The sequence below is a fragment of the Jaculus jaculus genome, chromosome 10, assembly GCF_020740685.1.
Source record: "Jaculus jaculus isolate mJacJac1 chromosome 10, mJacJac1.mat.Y.cur, whole genome shotgun sequence".
Taxonomy (NCBI): domain Eukaryota; kingdom Metazoa; phylum Chordata; class Mammalia; order Rodentia; family Dipodidae; genus Jaculus; species Jaculus jaculus.
Window position 1 is genome coordinate 61,087,427 of NC_059111.1, and position 20,239 is coordinate 61,107,665.

At 37.2% G+C, this 20,239-nt stretch overlaps 1 protein-coding gene across 10 annotated transcripts in view; it reads left to right on the top strand.

The window, feature by feature from the left end:
• Positions 1-20,239, top strand: part of Akap9 (A-kinase anchoring protein 9) — a 236,001-nt gene that overhangs the window by 188,851 nt on the left and 26,911 nt on the right. For all 10 annotated transcript variants that reach the window (XM_045159918.1, XM_045159916.1, XM_045159922.1 and 7 more), the window contains 12 exons: positions 2,904-3,080; positions 3,735-3,839; positions 12,265-12,417; positions 13,216-13,395; positions 14,000-15,073; positions 15,192-15,326; positions 15,817-16,302; positions 16,624-16,687; positions 16,783-16,898; positions 17,888-18,079; positions 18,455-18,643; positions 19,567-19,711. In XM_045159918.1, the coding sequence (XP_045015853.1) occupies positions 2,904-3,080; positions 3,735-3,839; positions 12,265-12,417; positions 13,216-13,395; positions 14,000-15,073; positions 15,192-15,326; positions 15,817-16,302; positions 16,624-16,687; positions 16,783-16,898; positions 17,888-18,079; positions 18,455-18,643; positions 19,567-19,711 (3,016 nt within the window). The remainder of the gene's footprint in view (positions 1-2,903; positions 3,081-3,734; positions 3,840-12,264; positions 12,418-13,215; positions 13,396-13,999; positions 15,074-15,191; positions 15,327-15,816; positions 16,303-16,623; positions 16,688-16,782; positions 16,899-17,887; positions 18,080-18,454; positions 18,644-19,566; positions 19,712-20,239) is intronic.

Genomic DNA, 20,239 nt, shown 5'->3' on the forward strand with positions numbered 1-20,239 from the left:
TGGGTGATTTGGTGGTCTCCCAACCAGCCTGCTTGTTCACTTCATTCATTTAGAGCAGCTAGAGATCCTGATGCATGCGTGTGTGCACATACACACACACACACAATACATACACAATAAAAATTAAGAAAAATAAACCCAGTTTAGGTCATTAATTAACTATATACTAGATATACGATGATCACTAAGTTGCTTAATATCTGAAACATTTCTTCATTTCTAAAATAGACATAAGAATGCCCATCTCATAGGAATGTTGGCATGGTCCATAATGAACACTTAAATTTACCAAGTATTAGTTCTGAAAATAATTTTTATTCCTAAAAATTTACAGTTTCTATAGTTTATGGATTTCATTGCTCTTTAAAAGAATTCCAAAGAATACAGAATGCCTCTAAACTCACTGTAATAAATTGTTACATCTTGCAGAGTTGTAGAGAAATTACCAACCCCACAATCTGTAGTCACTGCCCTTACTACGGACAGATGTGTTTTCAGCTTTTGACAAAGAAGTCAAAAAGATGACTTAAGCTCTGAACTTAGACTGTTATTTCTTGCTATGTAGTTGTCTTACTTGAAAAGATGGACTTGGTAAATAATAATAAATAAAATATTTTTAAAAGGTAAAAAGGGGGGGGCTGGAGAGATGGCTTAGTAGTCAAGGTGCTTGCCTGCAAAACTTAAGGACCCAGGTTAGATTCCCCAGTAACCATGTTAGCCAGATGCACAAGGTGGCACATGTGTCTGGGGTTCATTTGCAGTGGCTAGAGGCTCTGGCACCCATTCTCTATCTGCCTCTTCTTCCCTCCTCCCCCCCACCTTTTTCTCTCAAATAAATATATAAATAAATAAATAATTTTTAAGTTAGAAAGGGGCTGGAAAGATCACTCAGTGGTTAATGTGCTTGCCTGCAAAGCCTAAGGCCCAAGATTTGATGTTCTAGTGTCCATGTAAAGCCAGATGCACTAGATGGCACATGTCTGGAGTTTGTTTGCACTGGCTAGAGGCCTTGGCACACCCATTCATTCATATTGTCTCTCACCCCTTCTCCCCCCCTTTCAAATAAATAAAATATTTTAAAATATGTTTAAAAGATTGACTTGGGTTATTCATGAAATGGTAAGCATCTTACAAGGACATACATACTTGATTTTATTTGCACATGAGTGTATCGTAGTTGTGGTATGGTGAGTGTAGTGTATGCACATGTATGTGCTGATGTGGCACCCTGTGCACTTGCCTGCAGCAGCTAGAAAAGAACATCAGGATGTCTCCCCTCCATCTCTCACTCCCCTGTTTTTCTTTGTGACAGAGTTTCCTATTGATTCTGGAGCTTGCTGCTCATGAGCGTCAGTGATTCTCCAGTTTCCACTCACAGGACTGGGATTACTGACATGTACAGCCACACCCAGATGGGTTCAGGAGTTTCACACTTGGGCAGTCTTGGGCCCCTTCAGGCCATCATGCTTGTGCAGGAAGTGCACTTAACCACTGAGCTAACTCTCAAACTCCTATATTTGATTTCTTCAGGGACATTGCCATCCAGTTTTTATATATATTACATATATATAATATATATAAATATTAATATAATATATATTATAATATATACAATATATATTTTTATACATATTAAATATATTTTTTTTCTCCCTACCTTCCCAGTTTCTTGAAAACTCTAAATGTGTATAGTATCACTGTGCCTGTTTAATTGCCTATATTTGGCTTCAAATCTTTTTTTTTATTTTTTATTTATTTATTTGAGAGTGAGAGAGAGAGAGAGAGAGAGAGAGAGAGAGAGAGAATGGGCGTGCCAGGGCCTCCAGCCACTGCAGACAAACTCCAGATGCATGCACCCCCTTGTGCATCTAGCTAATGTGGGTCCTGGAGAATTGAGCCTCAAACCGGGGTCCTTAGGCTTCACAGGCAAGCACTTAACCACTAAGCCGTCTCTCCAGCCCTGGCTTCAAGTCTTAGTCAATCTATTATTGTAGCTTATCCACAAAAGCCTTATTAGTTCCATTCTTGAACCTGAAGTTAAGCAAGCACTGTTTAATATTCTCAGAAATATTTGTCATTTTGATAATTTCCTCCAACTATTTCACTGAAAACATACACTTTATTTATTTCTGATTATCACATTTAAAAAATTATTTTCTGTCCTCAGTTTATCAGGAGTAATTTCATAAAGTAGTTTATAAATTTTTCCTATATTCTTCCATTGCAGTACCACACACTTAAAGATACCTACATATCAGTCTTCATCACTTATTTTGGGTAGAGGAGGAGCCAGGACTAATGACACTTAGGGAAACTTACAAGATCCCATCACTACCTGTCCTGTTCTGGCCTGGTAGAATGTATAATTGAAAAAGCATTCCAACTAACTGCTAGTAAAATTAAATCCATGAAAAATTTTATTTAAGGTCATTTTATTTTGCAAAATAGTAAGTAAGGAGACTGCACATTTTTCATCTTCATTATGTCAAGAGGGCCTAGTATGGTGTGCCATTGGCAATGCCTTCCTACTTCTCTCTAGAGAAAGTCACACTATTAAGAGAAAGAACTTTTTGTTTGTTTGTTTGTTTTTGTTTTTCAAGGTAGGGTCTGACTCTAGCTCAGGCTGACCTGGAATTCACTCTGTAGTCTCAGGGTAGCCTTGAACTCATGGTGATCCTCCTACCTCTGCCTCCCAAGTGCTGGGATTAAAGGCATGTGCCACCACGCCCAGCAAGAAAGAACTTTTTAATAATGGTTCAGTGCAAGCAGTATTGTTTCTTTCTTCTAATTTCTTTCTTTATTTTTTTTTTTTTTACTACTGCTGCCCAGTTTTATCAATGTAGAAAATGCCACTTTTAATCAGACAATAGTTGCTAATTTTTTTTGGTTTATTATGTTTTCAGGTTGAGCAGTTAACAAATCACCTGAAAGAAAAAACAGACAAGTGTAGTGAGCTTTTGTTGTCAAAAGAGCAGCTGCAAAGAGATATACAAGAAAGGAATGAAGAAATTGAGAAACTGGAATTCAGAGTACGAGAACTGGAGCAAGCCTTACTCGTCAGCACAGACAGTTTTCAAAAGGTGTGGCAAAGTAGAGTTAATGTTTTAATGAAGATTACTCATAATTTTATAAGCACTAGTTCTTTTAGTAAAATATTGTATTGTTAAAATTTTATTATCTTGTAGATATTATTTCATAATGTATCTTTGTCTTTGTTGACTTAATAGCAATTTTTGTTTATTTTACTTCCACATGTCACACATACACACACACACGCATGCATACACACACATACATACATACATACATACATACATACATACCAGTCTTAATAGAGGAAGCTTAATTATAACCAGAAAAATTAATTTCTGTTTTAACTGTCAATAATGGCTAAGTGAAAAGTGGACAGTAGCTTAGGCTCATGCATTACACTAAAATGATATGAATGAAATCCATCTCTATAATTCTTCTGAGAACCAAAATAAATAAAAGAAGAGGAGCAGAATGAGGAGGCTCAGGAATGGAGCAGATAAGAGGTACATTACTTTTAGCTGAGGAATTAATTCAATGTCAGAAGTTCATGTTTGAATATATGAAGTATTCATTCTGTCTGACTAACCCTTTTGATTATTTGTAATAATAGATATTCTCTTTCTAACTAAACTGCTACACGCACACACAATGGATAATCAGAACATATCTGAAATTTTGAGAAAAGTCTTTTATATTTAAAGGTTGATGACCGGAAACAGTTGGGAACCATAGAAGCCAAAGCAGAATTGTCTCTGGAAGTACAGTTGCAGGCTGAACGAGATGCTGTAGACAGAAAGGAAAAAGAGGTAAGGAACTTGCTTGTAAATAACAAAATGTGATCTGAATTACTGTATATCAATTACCTTGAAAGTATCATTTGAACCGAATGAAGTTTATTATCTAAAAGCAAAGCTGATGTTTCTCAATTCAATCCCTAAGTTGACCTTGAAGATAATAAATTGTAAATAAATAAGCAGATAAATGGCAGAGTGGGGCTGGAGAGATAGCTTAGTGGTTAAGGTGCATGCCTGCAAAGCCTAAGGACCCAGGTTCGGTTCCCCAGACCCCACATAAGCCAGATACACATGATGGCACATGCATCTAGAGTTCATTTGCAGTGGCTAGAGGCCCTCACACACACTCACACACTCTGATAAATGAATAAATAAAAATAAAATCTTTGAAACAAAAGAGGAGTGCTCCATGTAGAGAGGATAACTAGTGTGACGACCTTGAAGCTGGAAGACTTTTAGAGGAGGAAATAAAGGTAGTTTAACAGGATGGACTAAATGAAAAGGAGAATGGAGAGTGTAGTGTTTGGACAAAGGTAAGGAGTATCTCTCATCTGCTCTCCATACCATGGCCAATAGAGTCATTGCTGCTCTGCTCTGCAGTTTGCATTTGACTGCTTTTGTTGTTTGAACTCCTTCTCTAGGGGTGCTAGTTTATAATAGTGAAGCATGTTAAAATAATGGTAAAAATTTAAGTATCTGGGGCTGAGACTGTAGCTCATTGTTAGAGTACTTTCTTAGCATGTGGAACCCCAAAGATATGATTCTCCACAATAAAGCAATAGTAAAGAAGTAGCTACATAAAGTTCTTCTATGCTTCTCTGCTCTCTTGCTTCCAAACAAAAAGCAAAAACAGCTGGGATAGTGGTAGGTTCCTATAAGCAATATATGCCCCAGTGCTCAGGAGGCTGAGGGAAGAACAGCAATTGAATCTGGGCATTCAAATCTTTATCTACTAATAGTTTTTGTAAAAACATAACACACACTATATTGTCTTAATGATATGGTATCATTTTAAATTGCTTGTATTTTATCTCCAGTAATTTTATTAGGACATTAAGTATAAATAGACCTAAATAGTAAGAAGTATTAATATGTATTTTGAAAAATATAAAAGTAATTTAGTCATCAGTAATTTGCTTGTAAAAAAAACTTGTAGTACAGAGAAAAAAAGGTATATTTAAAGTATCTGTGCTTGTGTTTATGTGTTTAAAGTATGTGTGCTTGTGCTTATGTGTATTTACTATTTTGGAGTAGACTTTTTATTAGCATATGAGTGACTATAGTTATAATGATCATTTTTATGAGATTATTTTCGTATCACCAAATACTGACCCATTGCTCATCTAAGATGATCTTTGTTGATTTTGATTCTTATTTTTTACAGAAGCATAAAGCCTGTCTATGTATAACTACTTCTCTTTGTTGACAAAGAATTAATATAAACATATGTCTCTTACAATAATAGAAAGGCTGGAGAAGTAGTTAGCCTGGCATGCATAAGGCCCTGGCTGGGTTTGATCCCCAGCACAAATTTTTTAAAAAAGTCTAGAGCCAGGTGTGGTGGCACACGCCTTTAATCCCAGCACTCAGGAGGCAGAGGTAGGAAGATCACTGTGAGGTCGAGGCCACCCTGAGAATACAGAGTAAATTCCAGGTCAGCCTAGACTAGAGTGAAACCCTACCTGGAAAAACCAAACAAAAATAAGTAAATAAACCTAAATAAATAATGTCCCCCTAAAACACTTCTACAAAACCATTGCCCTCTCTCTTCATACATACAGTAATAGGGGGCTGTTTATTTTCTTTCTCTTCTGTTTTCTTCCCTTCCCCTTTCCTTTCTTTTGTGTGGTAGGGATCAAACCCAAGAACACATGTAGATTCTACCACTGAACTGTATCCTCAGCTGTCATTCTAAATTCTTACTAAATATTATTTAGATTGTGTCTCCCTATGCTGTCTGGGCAAGGTTCAAACTCTTAGGCTTGGGTGACTCTGCTTCCTCTGCCTCCTGAACAGCTGAGACTATGGACATGTACTACCCTGCCCAGCTTTGTTTTATACAGTGTAGCCCTACCATAACTTTGTTAAGTACTTGCTCTGAAAACTACCTAAGTATTTGCAGATATCTGATGGAATTAAATGTAAATATACAGTGTTTATATGTATCATATTTGAGATTTCTCCAACTACTCTCAGAGTCTAAATTTGTACAAAACATATTTTAAAATGTGTTTGACTATTTTGAAATGGGGGATGAGCATAATGAAAAATAATTAAGGAGTTTCAAGATCGTACCAGAAAGGAAATAACATGAACAGAATACTGGCAACAATAGTAAATGATCATAAATTTTGCTGAGGGTCGAGAAATGCCTTGTGCCCTTAGAACCCTTACTATCCTTGACAACAGGCTCTGTTACCTCCATCTTGCCGTTGTGTAAACTGAGTCTTGAAAGATGTTCATGGGGGCTGGAGTGATGGCTCAGAGGTTAAAGGCACTTGCTTTCAAAGCCGACAGCCTGGGTTCAAGTCCCCAGTACTCATGTAACACATGAAGCATGCATCCGAAGTTTGTTTGCCGCCTCAGAAGGCCCTGCTGTGCCCACCCATCCATCCATTCTCTATCTCTGTGCCCCCCTCAAATAAATGAATAAATAAAATTTTTTTTAAAGATGTGGCTCTTAAAAAGAACCATATTGATGCTTACTTAGCACAGACCTAAAAATTTCTCTCATATTTCATTGATTTTGAAACCTTCTGTTGTATGTAATAATATCAAGGCATTGGAGGCATGTTTTGTGTGGTGAGAGGTGTAAAGACTGTAATTCATTATTTAATGAGCTCTTAACAGCATTTAGAGTACCTTTCTTCAGTTGCAAAACCAACACCAGACTTCAGAATTTATCTAATTAACAGGCATATATACAAATGGGTATAAATTAAACTAATCCAGATAATCTAGCTATCAATTAATAAACAGCAGTAAAACAAGTTTTGTTCTTCTAGCTTGAGGGATGTTGGAGGTTCAATATTTAGACAGCCTGGGACTGAAAATGAAGCCTGATTAAAGAAGCAGAAAGAATGTTCCATGGTGTCATTTGTGGGTATGAGAGTCTCTGATATGATGTACCTAGTCCACATACATGAAGTACTTCTCAAACTAATATGTATATGAGTCACCATGAGAGCTGTTGAAACACCGGCCAAAGTGCAGCACAAGCTTCTGCACATCGTGTGTGCTCGCACAGTGCGGTTGCGGCTCCGGAGGTCACACTGTGAAACAGCTTTTCATCACAGAGCCAAGAGTTTGACAATAAACTGATGTTTCACAAAAAAACAGTCAAAAGTCATGTGAGGTAGGACAGCAGTTTTGAACTTAAGTAACCGTGTGTGCGTTAATTTCATAATACCTTGTCTTCAAAAGACATTTTGGCTGGGCGTGGTGGTGCACACCTTTAATCCCAGCACTTAGGGAGGCAGAGGAAGGAGGATCACTGAGAGTTTGAAGCCAGTCTGAGACTACATAGTGAATTTCAGGTTATCCTGGGCTAGAGTGAGACCCTCCCTACCTTGAAAAACCAGCAAGAAAAAGTCATTGTGGAAGATAAGAATAGGAATAAATGGTATTATATAACTTTGATGGAGATAGAATCATCACAGTTCTCAGCACATCACCTGATAATTATATATACACGACCACTAAATGTATGTCAGTGCCTACAGAGTTTAATACTATTGCTAAAGAAAAAAAGTTAAATGTATGTCTTAGACATTAGTTATTAGAAGCAAGATAATGATAGCAAAGGCTCCAGAGGCAGTCTGTCTTGGCTCAGAAAGTGGCTTTACCACATACTAGCTGTGTTGACCTGAGGACAGGTTACTCTTCTCTGTGACTCTTTTCCTCATCTCTAAATGAGAATAATCATCAAACAGATCTCATGAGGTTGTACAAGACTTGTAAAAAATAATTCATGTTAAACATTTTATACAGTTTCTAGCAGCATATTGTCTGTAATACAATGTTGGCTATTATTGCTAATATTGATACTATTTCTGTTTAAGAAATGTTGGGCTGAAGCCCAGTGTGGTGGTGTACACCTTTAATCCCAGTACTAGGGAGGCAGAGGTAGGAGGATCACTGTGAGTTGAGGCCAGCCTGAGACTAGACTACATAATGAATTCCAGGTCAGCCTGGGCCAGAGTGAGACCCTACCTCAAAAAACCGAAAGGAGGGCTGGAGAGGTGGCTTAGCGGTTAAGCGCTTGCCTGTGAAGCCTAGAGGACCCCAGTTCGAGGCTCGATTCCCCAGGTCCCACATTAGCCAGATGCATAAGGGGGCGCACGCGTCTGGAGTTCGTTTGCAGAGGCTGGAAGCCCTGGTGCACCCATTCTCTCTCTCTCCCTCTATCTGTCTTTCTCTCTGTGTCTGTCGCTCTCAAATAAATAAATAAATAAAATTAAAATTTAAAAAAAACCGAAAGGAAGGGAGGGAGGGAGAGAGGAAGGAGAAGAAGAAAGAGAAAGAGAGGGAGGGGGAGGGAGGGAGAGAGAGAGAAAAAAAGAGAAGAGAAGAAAGAGAAATGAAATGAAAAGGGAAAGGAAAATGAAAATGAAAATGAAATGAAATGAAATGTTGGGCTGATTTTAAGGTCTTGCCAGTGCTGAGATAGGTTCTAATTATGTGATGTGTATAAGCAGCCTTGAGCTCCTTTCTAATTTATAAGGCGCTAAATGGTTGGCAGGTTACTCTGACCAGCTACCACTAAATGCTGCTTTTGCACCTTAGGTTGTGTGTAATGTTTTAGTCATCAGTTAAATACACCTTTGGAAATCTATTCATTAAACATTATCCTCAGTCAAACCTATAGCTTTTTTGGGAGTTTTGTGGTGTGTATGTTCCTGATACTATACATATATTATTCATATATATCTTATATATACTTAGATCATATTCATCTCCTCCCCATTGCCTGTTCTTGCCCCCACCTCAACCCCCTTCACACCCAAATAGTCTCCCTGCCACTGTCATAACTCTCATGAAGACTTATGATATGCTTAAGTAAGCACAAAGACCAAGAGATGTATTGGTCTGAATTACAGAAACCTTAGAGTATATTATCAATACAGTATTTATTTGTTTGTTTGTTTGTTTATTTATTTATTTATTTATTTAAGAGAGTGAGGCAGATATATAGAGAGAATGGACTTGCCAGGGCATCTAGCCACTGTAAACAAACTCCAGACGCATGTGCCCCTTGTGCATCAGGCTTATATGGGTCCTGGGGAATCTAACCAGGGTCCTCTGGCTTTGCAGGCAAACACCTTAACCACTAAGCCATCTTTCCAGCCCTCAATACAATATTTTTAAATACACTTAAAATTTGGATTCCACATATGAGAGAAAATGTGGTCCCCTATCTTTTTGCATCTGGCTAATTTTGCTTAACATGACAATATTCAAGTCAATCCATTTTCCTGCAGATGACATAATTTCGTGCTTATTTATAGCTGAATAGAATTTTATGTTGTATATGTCCTATATTTATCTATTAGTGAACACCTAAGCTGATTCTGTAAATTAACTGTTGTGAATAGTGCTTCAGTAAACATGAGTATGAAGGGATTTCTATTTTATTTTGTCTTTAATTTTTGCCATATATATCCAAGAGTGATATAGCAGTATTATATAATAGTTCTGTCTTTAATATTTTTAAGAAATTTCCTTGCTGATTTCCCATAGCAGCTGCATTAATTTACATTCCTATTACCACTTTATAGCCACTAGACCCAGCTTTTTAAATATAACAGCAATAAGCTCTTAATGTTTGTCATTTGGTCCAGTTTCTTTATAACTATCAAAAATGGTTGTGTGCCATTATTACTGGAGAATCCCTCTCTAGAATTAAGCTAAATTACTATTGCCCTGTGTACTAGAACACCTTCATTTTCTCTTGCAATTATATTGTTGATATGCTCATAAGGGTCCTGTAATTTAGACCCATGCTTAGGCAAACCAACAGGACCTTTCAGTAAGTTAATTAGATATTTGTTAACTAAATTGGTGCTAGAATAACTGATTTAATTCTACAGGTTTTTGAACCTTTTAAAATATTTATTATTTATTTATTTATTTATTTATGAACAGAGAAAGGGAGAGAGGAGGAAGAGTGAAGAGAGAGTGTGTATGTATATATGGGTACACCAACGTCTCTTGCCATTGCAAAGGAACTCCAGAGGCATACTCCACCCACTTTGTGCATCTGACTTTATGTGGGTACTGGGTAATTGAATCCAGGTTGGCAGACTTTGCAAGCAAATACTTTGCTATTTTTTTTGAGAAATATAATGGGCATACCAGGGCCTGTAGCCACTACAAACTCCAGACACATGCACCACCATGTGCATCTGGCTTATTTGGGTTCTAGGAAATTGAACCTGCATCCTTAGACTTCACATGCGAGTCCCTTACCCCTAAGCCATCTTTCCAGCCCTCTTTTTTGAGCTTTTCTGATACCAACTAAATTTAACAAAATAAGGTTTAGTTTATAAATTCTTCTTTCTGTGACTCTTTTCTGCTTTACCAGAGAGTACTTTAGGTAGGAAATTGCTCCTTGTGTCCATCCTCTATTTTGAGCTAGACAGTTAAAATGTGAAGTTTGATTGTTGGAGGAAAACATTTGAAGAGCATTGGCAAGGATTTTCTCAGTAGGACTCTAGTAGCACAGGAAATAATCCCAAGAATTGATGAATGAGGTTATATGAAATGAAGATGCTACTACACAGTGAAGGAAACAGCCACCAAAGAGACAGACACAGAATGAAAAAGAACTTTGTCAACTACACATTAAGTAGGATCAATGTTGAAAATATATAAAGAACCACAAATATATAAAGAATCAATAATGAGCTCAAAAGAAGAAATACAGCTGGGTGTGGTGGTACACGCCTTTAATCCCAGCATTCAGGAGGCAGAGGTAGGAGGATTGCCATGAGTTTGAGGCCACCTTGAGGCTCCATAGTGAATTCCAGGTTAGCCTGGGCTAGAGTGAGAACCTACGTCGAAAAACTAAAAAAAAAAAAAAAAAAAAAAAAAAAGAAGAAGAAAAAAGAGAGAGCCGATAAGTATGTGAAAACGTGTTCAGTATCCTTAGGCATCTGAGAAGTACAAATTAAAATTGTTTTGAGAGTCCATCCCCCCTGAATTAGAATGGCTATGATCAAAACAAATGATAGCAAGTGCTGGCAAGGATGTGAAGGAAAAGGAATCTTACTCATCGGGAGTGTAAACTGGTGCAGCTGCTATGGAAATCAGAATGGAGGTCCCTCAGAAAACTGAAACTCGGGCTAGAGAGAGGCTTAACAGTTAAGGTGCTTGCTCACAAAGCCTAAGAACCCAGGTTTAACTCTTCCAGATTCCACATAAGCTAAACACACAAGGTGATACAAGCACAAGGTCACACATGCCCACTAGGTGGTATGCACATCTGGAGTTCAACTGCAGTGGCTAGAAGTCCTAGCCAGCCAATTCTTTTTCTCATTCATTCTCTCTCCCTCTCTCTCATTTAAAAAAGAAAAGAAGAAAAAGAAAAACCTGGCAGGGCATGGTGGCATATACCTCTGATCCTAGCACTTGGGAGGCAGAGGTAGGAGGATTGCCATGAGTTTGAAGCTGCCCTAAGACTACATAGTGAATTCCAGGTCAACCTGAGCTACAGTGAAACCCTGCCACGAAAAACAAACCAAAAAAAAAAAAAACCCTGAAACTAGACCTAACGTATGACCCAGCTATACCACTCACGTATATACCTAAAAGGGCACTAATACCATATCTATGTTTATAACTCCAATGTAAGCAGTAGCCAGGAAATGGAACCAACTTGGGTATTCATTATCAAATGAATAAATTAAGAAAATATGGCACATATACACAACAAAAACACTTCGGAGATGTGCACCCACTTGTGGACATATGTGACCTTGCACACTTAAGTCACTGCATCTGGCTTACGTGGGACCTGGAGAGTTGAACATGAATCCTTGACCTTTGCAGGCAAGTGCCTTAACCACTAAGCCATCTCTCCAGCACACCCCCCCCCCCTTATTTTGAGCACAATAGAGTTTTATTTTTTGCAAACAAGAATGAAATTTGCAGGACTATGAATACAACATGAGATCAAAAATAATAATCTAGATATAGAATGACCAATACATTTTTTCATACATTGAATCTAGATTTAAAATTGTGTGTTGAGAAAATGTGTGGTTTGAATATGTCTGGGAATTATATAGGTGCACGTGGCTTAGAAAACTACTTTCCTTTATTCCCATTTATATGTTTTCAGCATACATACTTTGTAAAACCAAATAAGTGTTCTTGTATTTGACAACAAACAATTGTATGAACTTTTTTTTTTCTCTTGGTAATCTTGGTTTTAAAGATCACAAACTTAGAAGAACAGTTAGAGCAGTTCAGAGAAGAGTTGGAAAATAAGAATGAAGAGGTCCAGCAGCTGCACATGCAGCTAGAAATACAGAGAAAGGAGTCCACCACCCACCTGCAAGAGCTGGAACAAGAAAACAAGTTACTTCAGGTAAGGAAATGCTGCAGTCAGGTTTGCATTGCTGGCCAAGAGCAGCTTGTGGGAATAAAAAGTTTATTTTGGCTTACTGACTTGAAGGGAAGCTCAGTGATGGCAAGGGAAAATGATGGCATGAGCAGAGGGTGGACATCTTCTAGCAAACATCAGGTAGACAACAGCAGCAGAAGGGTGTGCCAAACACTGACAAGAGGGAGCTGTATAAGCTCACCCCCAACAATACACTGCCTCCAGAGGGCTTTAAATCCCAAATTGCCATCAGTTGGGGACCTAGCATTCAGAACACCTTAAGTTTATGGGAGACACCTGAATCAAACCACCACAGGCACTTAGAAAACTTTGGTTGGTAAATAATCCAGGTTGGGTCCTGTGTAGCTTTAGGAAGTATTTAATAGCCACATAAGTAAGTAAATAGATTTGCATGAAACTTACTTTATGCTCCACCTAAGCATTTGACTATATCATAAATGAAAATACTTGAAATATTTATCAAAATATTTTATGAAGTACTGAAGTATAATTCTGTTTTTTAACTTCCACATTGTAGGCACTATATCTTTTTTTTTTTTTTTGAGGTAGGGTCTCACTCTAGCTCAGGCTGACCTGGAATTCACTAAGTAGTCTCAGGGTGGCCTCGAACTCATGGTGATCCTCCTACCTCTGCCTCCCGAGTGCTGGGATTAAAGGTGTGTGCCACCACACCCGGCGGCACTGTATCTTTTATAATAGTTAATTGTGAGAATGTTTTAAAAATGTCATGAATGATATATTTATAATAATTTTTATCCCTAGGATGAAATGGAGAAACTGGGATTTGCCATAAAGGAATCTGATACTACCTCTTCTCAGGACCAACATCTCCTTTTGGGGAAATTTGCTCAAATAATACAGGAAAAAGAGGTAGAAATTGACCAATTAAATGACCAAATTATCAAACTCCAGGAGCAGCTTAAACTTACAACAAATAATAAGGTATACTCTTTGAGAATTAATTATGTGTTAAAAATTTAAAGAGCAAAATACTGAGATTTGTAATTTTCACTTTCCCATTGACTTTGTGAAGCAAGTCTTAATTCTCTTTTACCCATTAATTTTATGTAAGCACAAGGGGTTAACAAGTTATGTGCATTTTATCCCCCTCTTAACATTTTTAGTAAGTGGTTTTAATGTTTTTCAGGAAAGTTATGTCTTAGATTTTATTGTATTCTAACTAAATTTCTTCTGTTTAATGAGGTAAATAGGGTAATTACCTCTGAGTGCCGTCCATTATAAACATTTCAGTACTTCATCCTTTCAATAGAATGTGCTTATAATGACACCTTTCCTAAGAAGAAATGAACTACTAAAAACATGAACCACTTTATATTTACTAAAACTTGTCAAAGGAATTCCTAAATGAGGTCTGAGATGGTAGAGGAAGTCCCTTGCTAGTCTTTATTAATTATAACATAGTAAATATGAGAAATATATAAACTGGGAGCATGTTCATCTCTATAAGGTCCTGTCCTAAAGTAAAATTTCCAAAATTATAAATGCATATTTAATATATATGTTTCCTCCTTTTATTAACTAATAGGTCATTGAAGGAAAAAATGAACTGATAAGGGATCTTGAAACCCAAATAGAATGTTTGATGAGTGATCAAGAACGTGTGAAGAAAAATCGAGAAGATGAAATAGAGCAGCTCAGTGAAGTGATTGAAAAACTTCAGCAGGAATTGGCAAACATTGAACAGAAGACATCGATAGATGCTAATTCCCTCCCAGAAGAAGCAGATGGTTTAAAGCACCAGTTGGATAAGGTTGTGGCTGAAAAGCTGGCTTTGGAACAGCAAGTAGAAACCACTAATGAAGAACTGGCCTCCACCAAAAATGTGCTTAATGAAACCAATTTTAAAATGAATCAGCTAGCCCAAGAAGTATTCAACCTGAAGAGAGAATGTGAAAATAAGGAAGAAATCCAAAGTATGCCTGAGAAAAGTATTAATATAACTGTTGATGACATCTGCAAAGACAAACCTAGACAAGAAGAAGCCCCCACTGAGGCTGCTCTTAAATTCCAAGGAAATCAAACTTACATCACATCTTTTGAAGAAAGCACCAAAGTGCCCAGGAAAACTCTGGAAACAAAGTTGCTACAACTTGAGAGTTCTATCAGTACAAAGGATCTGGAACTTATCCAGTGTTATAAACAAATAAAATACATGCAAGAACAAGGCCAATCGGAAACAGAAATGCTTCAGAAAAAGATTGTAAACCTTCAGACAATGCTTGAGGAAAAAGTAGCTGCTGCACTTGTGAGTCAAGTCCAACTTGAGGCAGTCCAGGAATATGCAAGGTTCTGTCAGGAAAAGCAAGAAGTTTTATCAGAACCTGAACAGACAAATACACAGAATGTAGCTCAACTAACAGAAAACAGTGTGGAGTCAGATATATCTACACTAACCTTGAGAATAACAGAATTAGAAAGTCAAGTGCTTGAAATGTATACCAGTTTGATATCAGAAAAAGAACAAGTAGAAATTGCAGAGAAAAATGCTTTAGAAAAAGAATACAAATTATTAGAGCTCCAGAAGCTTTGGGGGGACACTGAGAAGCAGCACGAAGGGAGAGAAAGAAGAAACCCTGAAGGAGATACTGAGGGTCTCAAGGTTAGTGTGCAGGGGATTTTTGTTTCTCTGAATTACTTCGGAAACTCTTCTCCTTTTTTACAAATTCTCCTTATTGTATTTATAATGATGTGTTTCTTGTGTTTTTGTATTCATTTAGAGTACTGAGCTAATTCGTGCTAGTGGAGAAAATGGATCTTTTGTTGAACCTCAGGCTGTCAGAGCCCAGTCAGTAGCTACCAAGGAACTTGCCAGTTATAAAGAAAAGGCAGAAAAACTTCAAGAAGATCTTTTGGTATGATGATCAAAATGACTCATTCATTTCTCCCTGTCTTAGTTTCCTTAGTTTCAGAGTATATTCTCTTTTATAAAAATAAACTCAGATCCATAGTTTAAATGCTAGAGAAAAACAGCCTTTTGAAGATTTAAAGAAAAATTCCACTGTTAAATATTTCTTTATGAGCATCTATCTCCTTGCTTGCTTTTCATAGGAATCATGGTTAGAAGGATGCTTTGCATCTCTAGTCAGTTAGTGGTAGGGAGAAAGGTAGGTGTTAATGAAAGCCAGAAGTAGAAGCTGATACAAGTATGTCTGTATTAACCTATGGCATGAATACAGATAAAGCTACATATCAACTGAGAGCTTGTAAAGTAGTTTCCTATTATTCTGAGGCAAATAAAGACATAAGCATGAATTATGCATTTCTCATCCCCACCCCAAGTTCTGTATTTGATATATAAAAATTCTAACTGACTTCTTTACTGATGTATTCATTATGCTTTAGGTGAAAGAAAGAAATATAGCATCTCTTCAGAAAGATTTAAGCCATGTTCAGTATCTACTCAGAGAGGCCGAAGAGAAATTTTCCCACCTCTTAGAAAAAGAAGATAAGACCAAGGAACAAGCAAACAAAAAGGCCCCTGAATTAGAGCCACTTCCTATTAACATGGGTAAAAGCTCTGCATCCCAGATGGAGGGAGCTGTCATGGTCAGCAGCAGCAATCAGACTCCACAAATTCATGTTAGAAATGTAGGAATTCAGATTGATTTACAAAGTGGATGCTCCTCAGAAGTCACTGATATAATTAGCCAGTTTACTGAAAAAGTTGAGCAGATGCAAGAACTACATGCTGCTGAAATCTTGGACATGGAGTCCAGACATATTTCAGAGACTGAAACCCTGAAGAGGGAACATTATGTTGCAGTTCAGTTACTGACAGAGGAATGTAGCACCTTGAAGGCAGTGATACAGTGTCTGAAATCTAAAGAGGTAATTTAGTTTTCATAATTGGGGGTGGGGAGTTCAACATTCTATGGTTTTCTTTAAAAAAATGTTTTAAAATACTCTTTATTTTATACTTTTATCATTTTAAATCTTTCCAATGTGTTGAGTTAGATAATTTGAGTTCCTGTATGGATTTAGAACCTTTTATGATTCCTTAATTCCTGAGTGTTCCTTTTTACGGCAATATCCTCGAGGAAGAAAATTACAGACTTGTTCTTGAATTATGGGTAATTTATTGTATTGTGACAAGTACCACAGGTGCAAGTGATTTCTAACTTCAGTATTTTTGTTGTTTTCTCTACTTAGGGTTCCTCAGTTCCTGAACTAACATATTCTAATCTTTACCAAACTACAGAAATGTGTTCTAGTGGTAAGTTCTATCCATTTTTGGAATATGCAGAAAGTATTATTTGTGGCATGGGAGGGGGGAATGTTCATTACAAATGGTTGTTTTCTTGATTGTAGATTCTGGATCAGACTGGGGTCAGGGAATTTATCTAACACAAAGTCAGGGATTTGATACAGCATCAGAAGGCCGAGAAGGTGAAAGTTCAACAGATTCCTTTCCAAAGAAAATAAAGGTATGAAAAGATTTTTTTAAAAATACCCTTAGTGAGCCGGGCGTGTGGCACACGCCTTTAATCCCAGCACTTGGGAGGTAGAGGTAGGAGTATCGCCGTGAGTTCAAGGCCACCCTGAGACTACAGAGTTAATTCCAGGTCAGCCTGGACCAGAGTGAGACCCTACCTCAAAAAACCAAAAAAAAAAAAAAAAATGCCCTTAGTGAACTTAACCAGTATCATTTCTATATTGAATATGGTAGTTTATTTAAAGCTACAGAGTAGGATCCTCTCTGAAGAGAGAAATGTAAACCTAGAAAAAATTTTCAGGGCTCATTTCATTTTTTTATATCTCACAGTTAATATTACATATGAATATTTTTTTAAACGACTCTATTCCAGGGCTGGAGAGAGATGGTGGCTTAGTGGTTAAGGCACTTGCCTGTGAAGCCTAAGAACTTATGTTTGAATTTCCAGGTCCCACATAAGCCAGATGCCCAGTGATGCAAGCATACAATATCGCACATGGGCACAAGGGGTCACCCTGGCATGCCCATTCTCTATCTCTCTGCCTCCCACCTTTCTTTCTCTCTCTGTCTGCCTGTCCTTCAAATTAATAAAATAAAAAAAAAAAAAAAAGATGGCTCTATTCCAAATGGTTTTGTTTGTCCAAATTATGAAACCATCTCTTTCAAGCAAAAGAAGTTATTTCACGTGTTACTTCTTTTGGTCAAATCAGAGACTGATCATTAAATCTGGAAAGAGTACATCAGCTAACTAGAAAGAAGGAACTTAGAAATGAGCACTATGAAAAGTCATAGACAGCCCTTAGAATTAGCTTACCCCTCCATAGGAAGCAGGCACTGACATGGTGTTCCAGTCTGTAGTGACCTCACTAAATCAGTCTAAGTTGATAAAGCTATTGTGCTTAAAACTTATTTCTTTGTATATCTAATTTATTAGTCTTTGAAGAAGTTGTCATAATTTTGCCTTTTGGGCTTTATTTCTAGGGACTGCTAAGAGCTGTCCATAATGAGGGTATGCAGGTGCTTTCTCTTTCGGAGTCACCTTATGGTGATGGAGAGGACCCTTCTGTTCAGCCCATTTCTGAGTTTTGGCTAGAAGAGAGAAGAGCTTACCTCAGTACCATCTCATCTCTTAAGGAATTAATCACCAAAATGCAAGTGCAAAGAGAAGCTGAGGTACCCAAAGAAGATTTGCTCCTAGACAATTTTACTTTCCTCATTAACAGTGAAAAACCTTGTAGAGTTATCTTTTAGATGTATTTCACATTACTATATATTTTCACATGGGAATGTGTATGCTCTTGGTCTTTTAAAAATTATTTTGGGTATGAGAGATCCCCACCCCATGTCTTTCCTTGTCCCTCCCTGGAAGGAGAGGAACTCCTATTGGCTTGAGAGTGTTCCTCCTTTTTCCTCCTGTCCTGTTTCTACTCTTTTAAAATAAATCTCTCATAACTTGGAAAATGTATTTTATTAGACCAATATTTTAGGATATTTTAACAGATGTTTATTGCAAAGCTAACATTTGTTTTTTTGTTTGCACTCTGCTAGGTTTATGATAGTTCTCAGTCTCATGAGAGCCTCTCAGACTGGCGAGGTGAACTACTGCTTGCCCTTCAACATGTTTTCTTAAAGGAACGCAGTGCTTTACTAGCTGCATTTCAGACTGAACTGATGGCGCTAGGTACTAAAGATACAGTTGAATTATTAAACTGCTTGGAACAGAGACTACAAGAACAGGTATCAAAAAGTCTTTATTGTAAAGAATTCTTTTGGGCTGGAGAGATGGCTTAGTGGTTAAGCACTTGCCTGTGAAGCCTGAGGACCGCAGTTCGAGGCTCGATTCCCCAGGACCCACGTTAGCCAGATGCATAAGGGGGTGCACACATCTGGAGTTTGTTTGCAGTGGCTGGAGGCCCTGGCGCACCCATTCTCTCCCCCCCCCCCCCCCGTCTATCTGCCTCTTTCTCTCTGCCTGTTGCTCTCAAATAAATAAATAAAAATGAACAACAACAAAAAATTAAAAAATTCTTTTTAAATAGTAAATGAAAATAGATTATTAGTTTTAGAGTCTTAATTTAGATTTGAAGGTTAATAACAGGGGCCACTAAAAATCTATACGAGGAAAAAATATTACCTTAAATGTGTTATGTTAGAAAATAAAAAAGACTGAAAGTTAATAAGCTAATCATCAGACTTAGGGAGTTAGACAAAGAGCAACAGCAGAATAGAATAGAGTTGCCATGAGCCATTGCACAGATGGTTTTGAGATACGTAAGAATGTGGTTTCATGAAGTCCTGAGGAATCCAGGACTGGAGCAGGGAAGGTACAAGGTGAACCTGGACTGTCTCATTTTGTTGTCCAATAAAGCATTCAGTGAATGAAAGAAATCTGCTTAAAGATCACAGATGCCTGTGTGAAAGCTCACTCACTGGATATGTCAATGGAGGCTCTTGTTTTTAGGAAATGCTCAGCAATGGTTAGAGGTAAAGGAATCTGTCTGCAACAGAGCCTCACACATTTTTGGACAAGTAAAACTGAAAATTTTTAGCATGTGTATCCTATTCTTTCTTATTCTGGCTTTCTGGTTGATAATTGTATTATCTTATAACTATCTTCAATTGGTTTTTTGGGTTTTTTTTTTTGCTTTCCTTTGTCACAGGGTATTGAGTATCAAGCAGCTATGGAATGTCTCCAGAAAGCAGATAGAAGGAGTTTGTTATCTGAAATTCAAGCACTGCATGCTCAAATGAATGGTAGGAAAATGACCCTGAAAAGAGAACAAGAAAGTGATAAACCCAGCCAAGGTATGTTACATCACAGGTTCACATCATTATACAAATAGATGGGGGAGTTTTACTGTCACCCTTATTATGCACTTAAAACATTTTTACTTAATCACATTTTCTTATTATCATAATAATGACATAATATGCATTAACTACTACAGGGGTTAAAGGATTGTCAAATTGATTTAAGCAGCTATATCTAATTTAAAATAAGCAGGTCTTATCTTGATTAGATGTAGTCAGTGAAGCTATTTTCTTTGTTTTAAAGTATTTGTTGAGGGTTTTTTTTTGACACTCTTCAGAGTGTAAAAGAAAAGAAAACCCACAAAAAATGTAGCTATATGTCTTTTTCCAGTCCTCAGTTTACAAATCCATAAACTAACATATATACATACATACATAAACGTAAAAAATTTAAATGCTCAGTATAATAAATTATTAAATGAATACATGGAAACTACCCATGTCAAGAAGTAGAACTTAGCCCATATCCCTAAAACCCCTCACATATTCCTTATGGGAACTTGGGTAATCATTATCTTGATT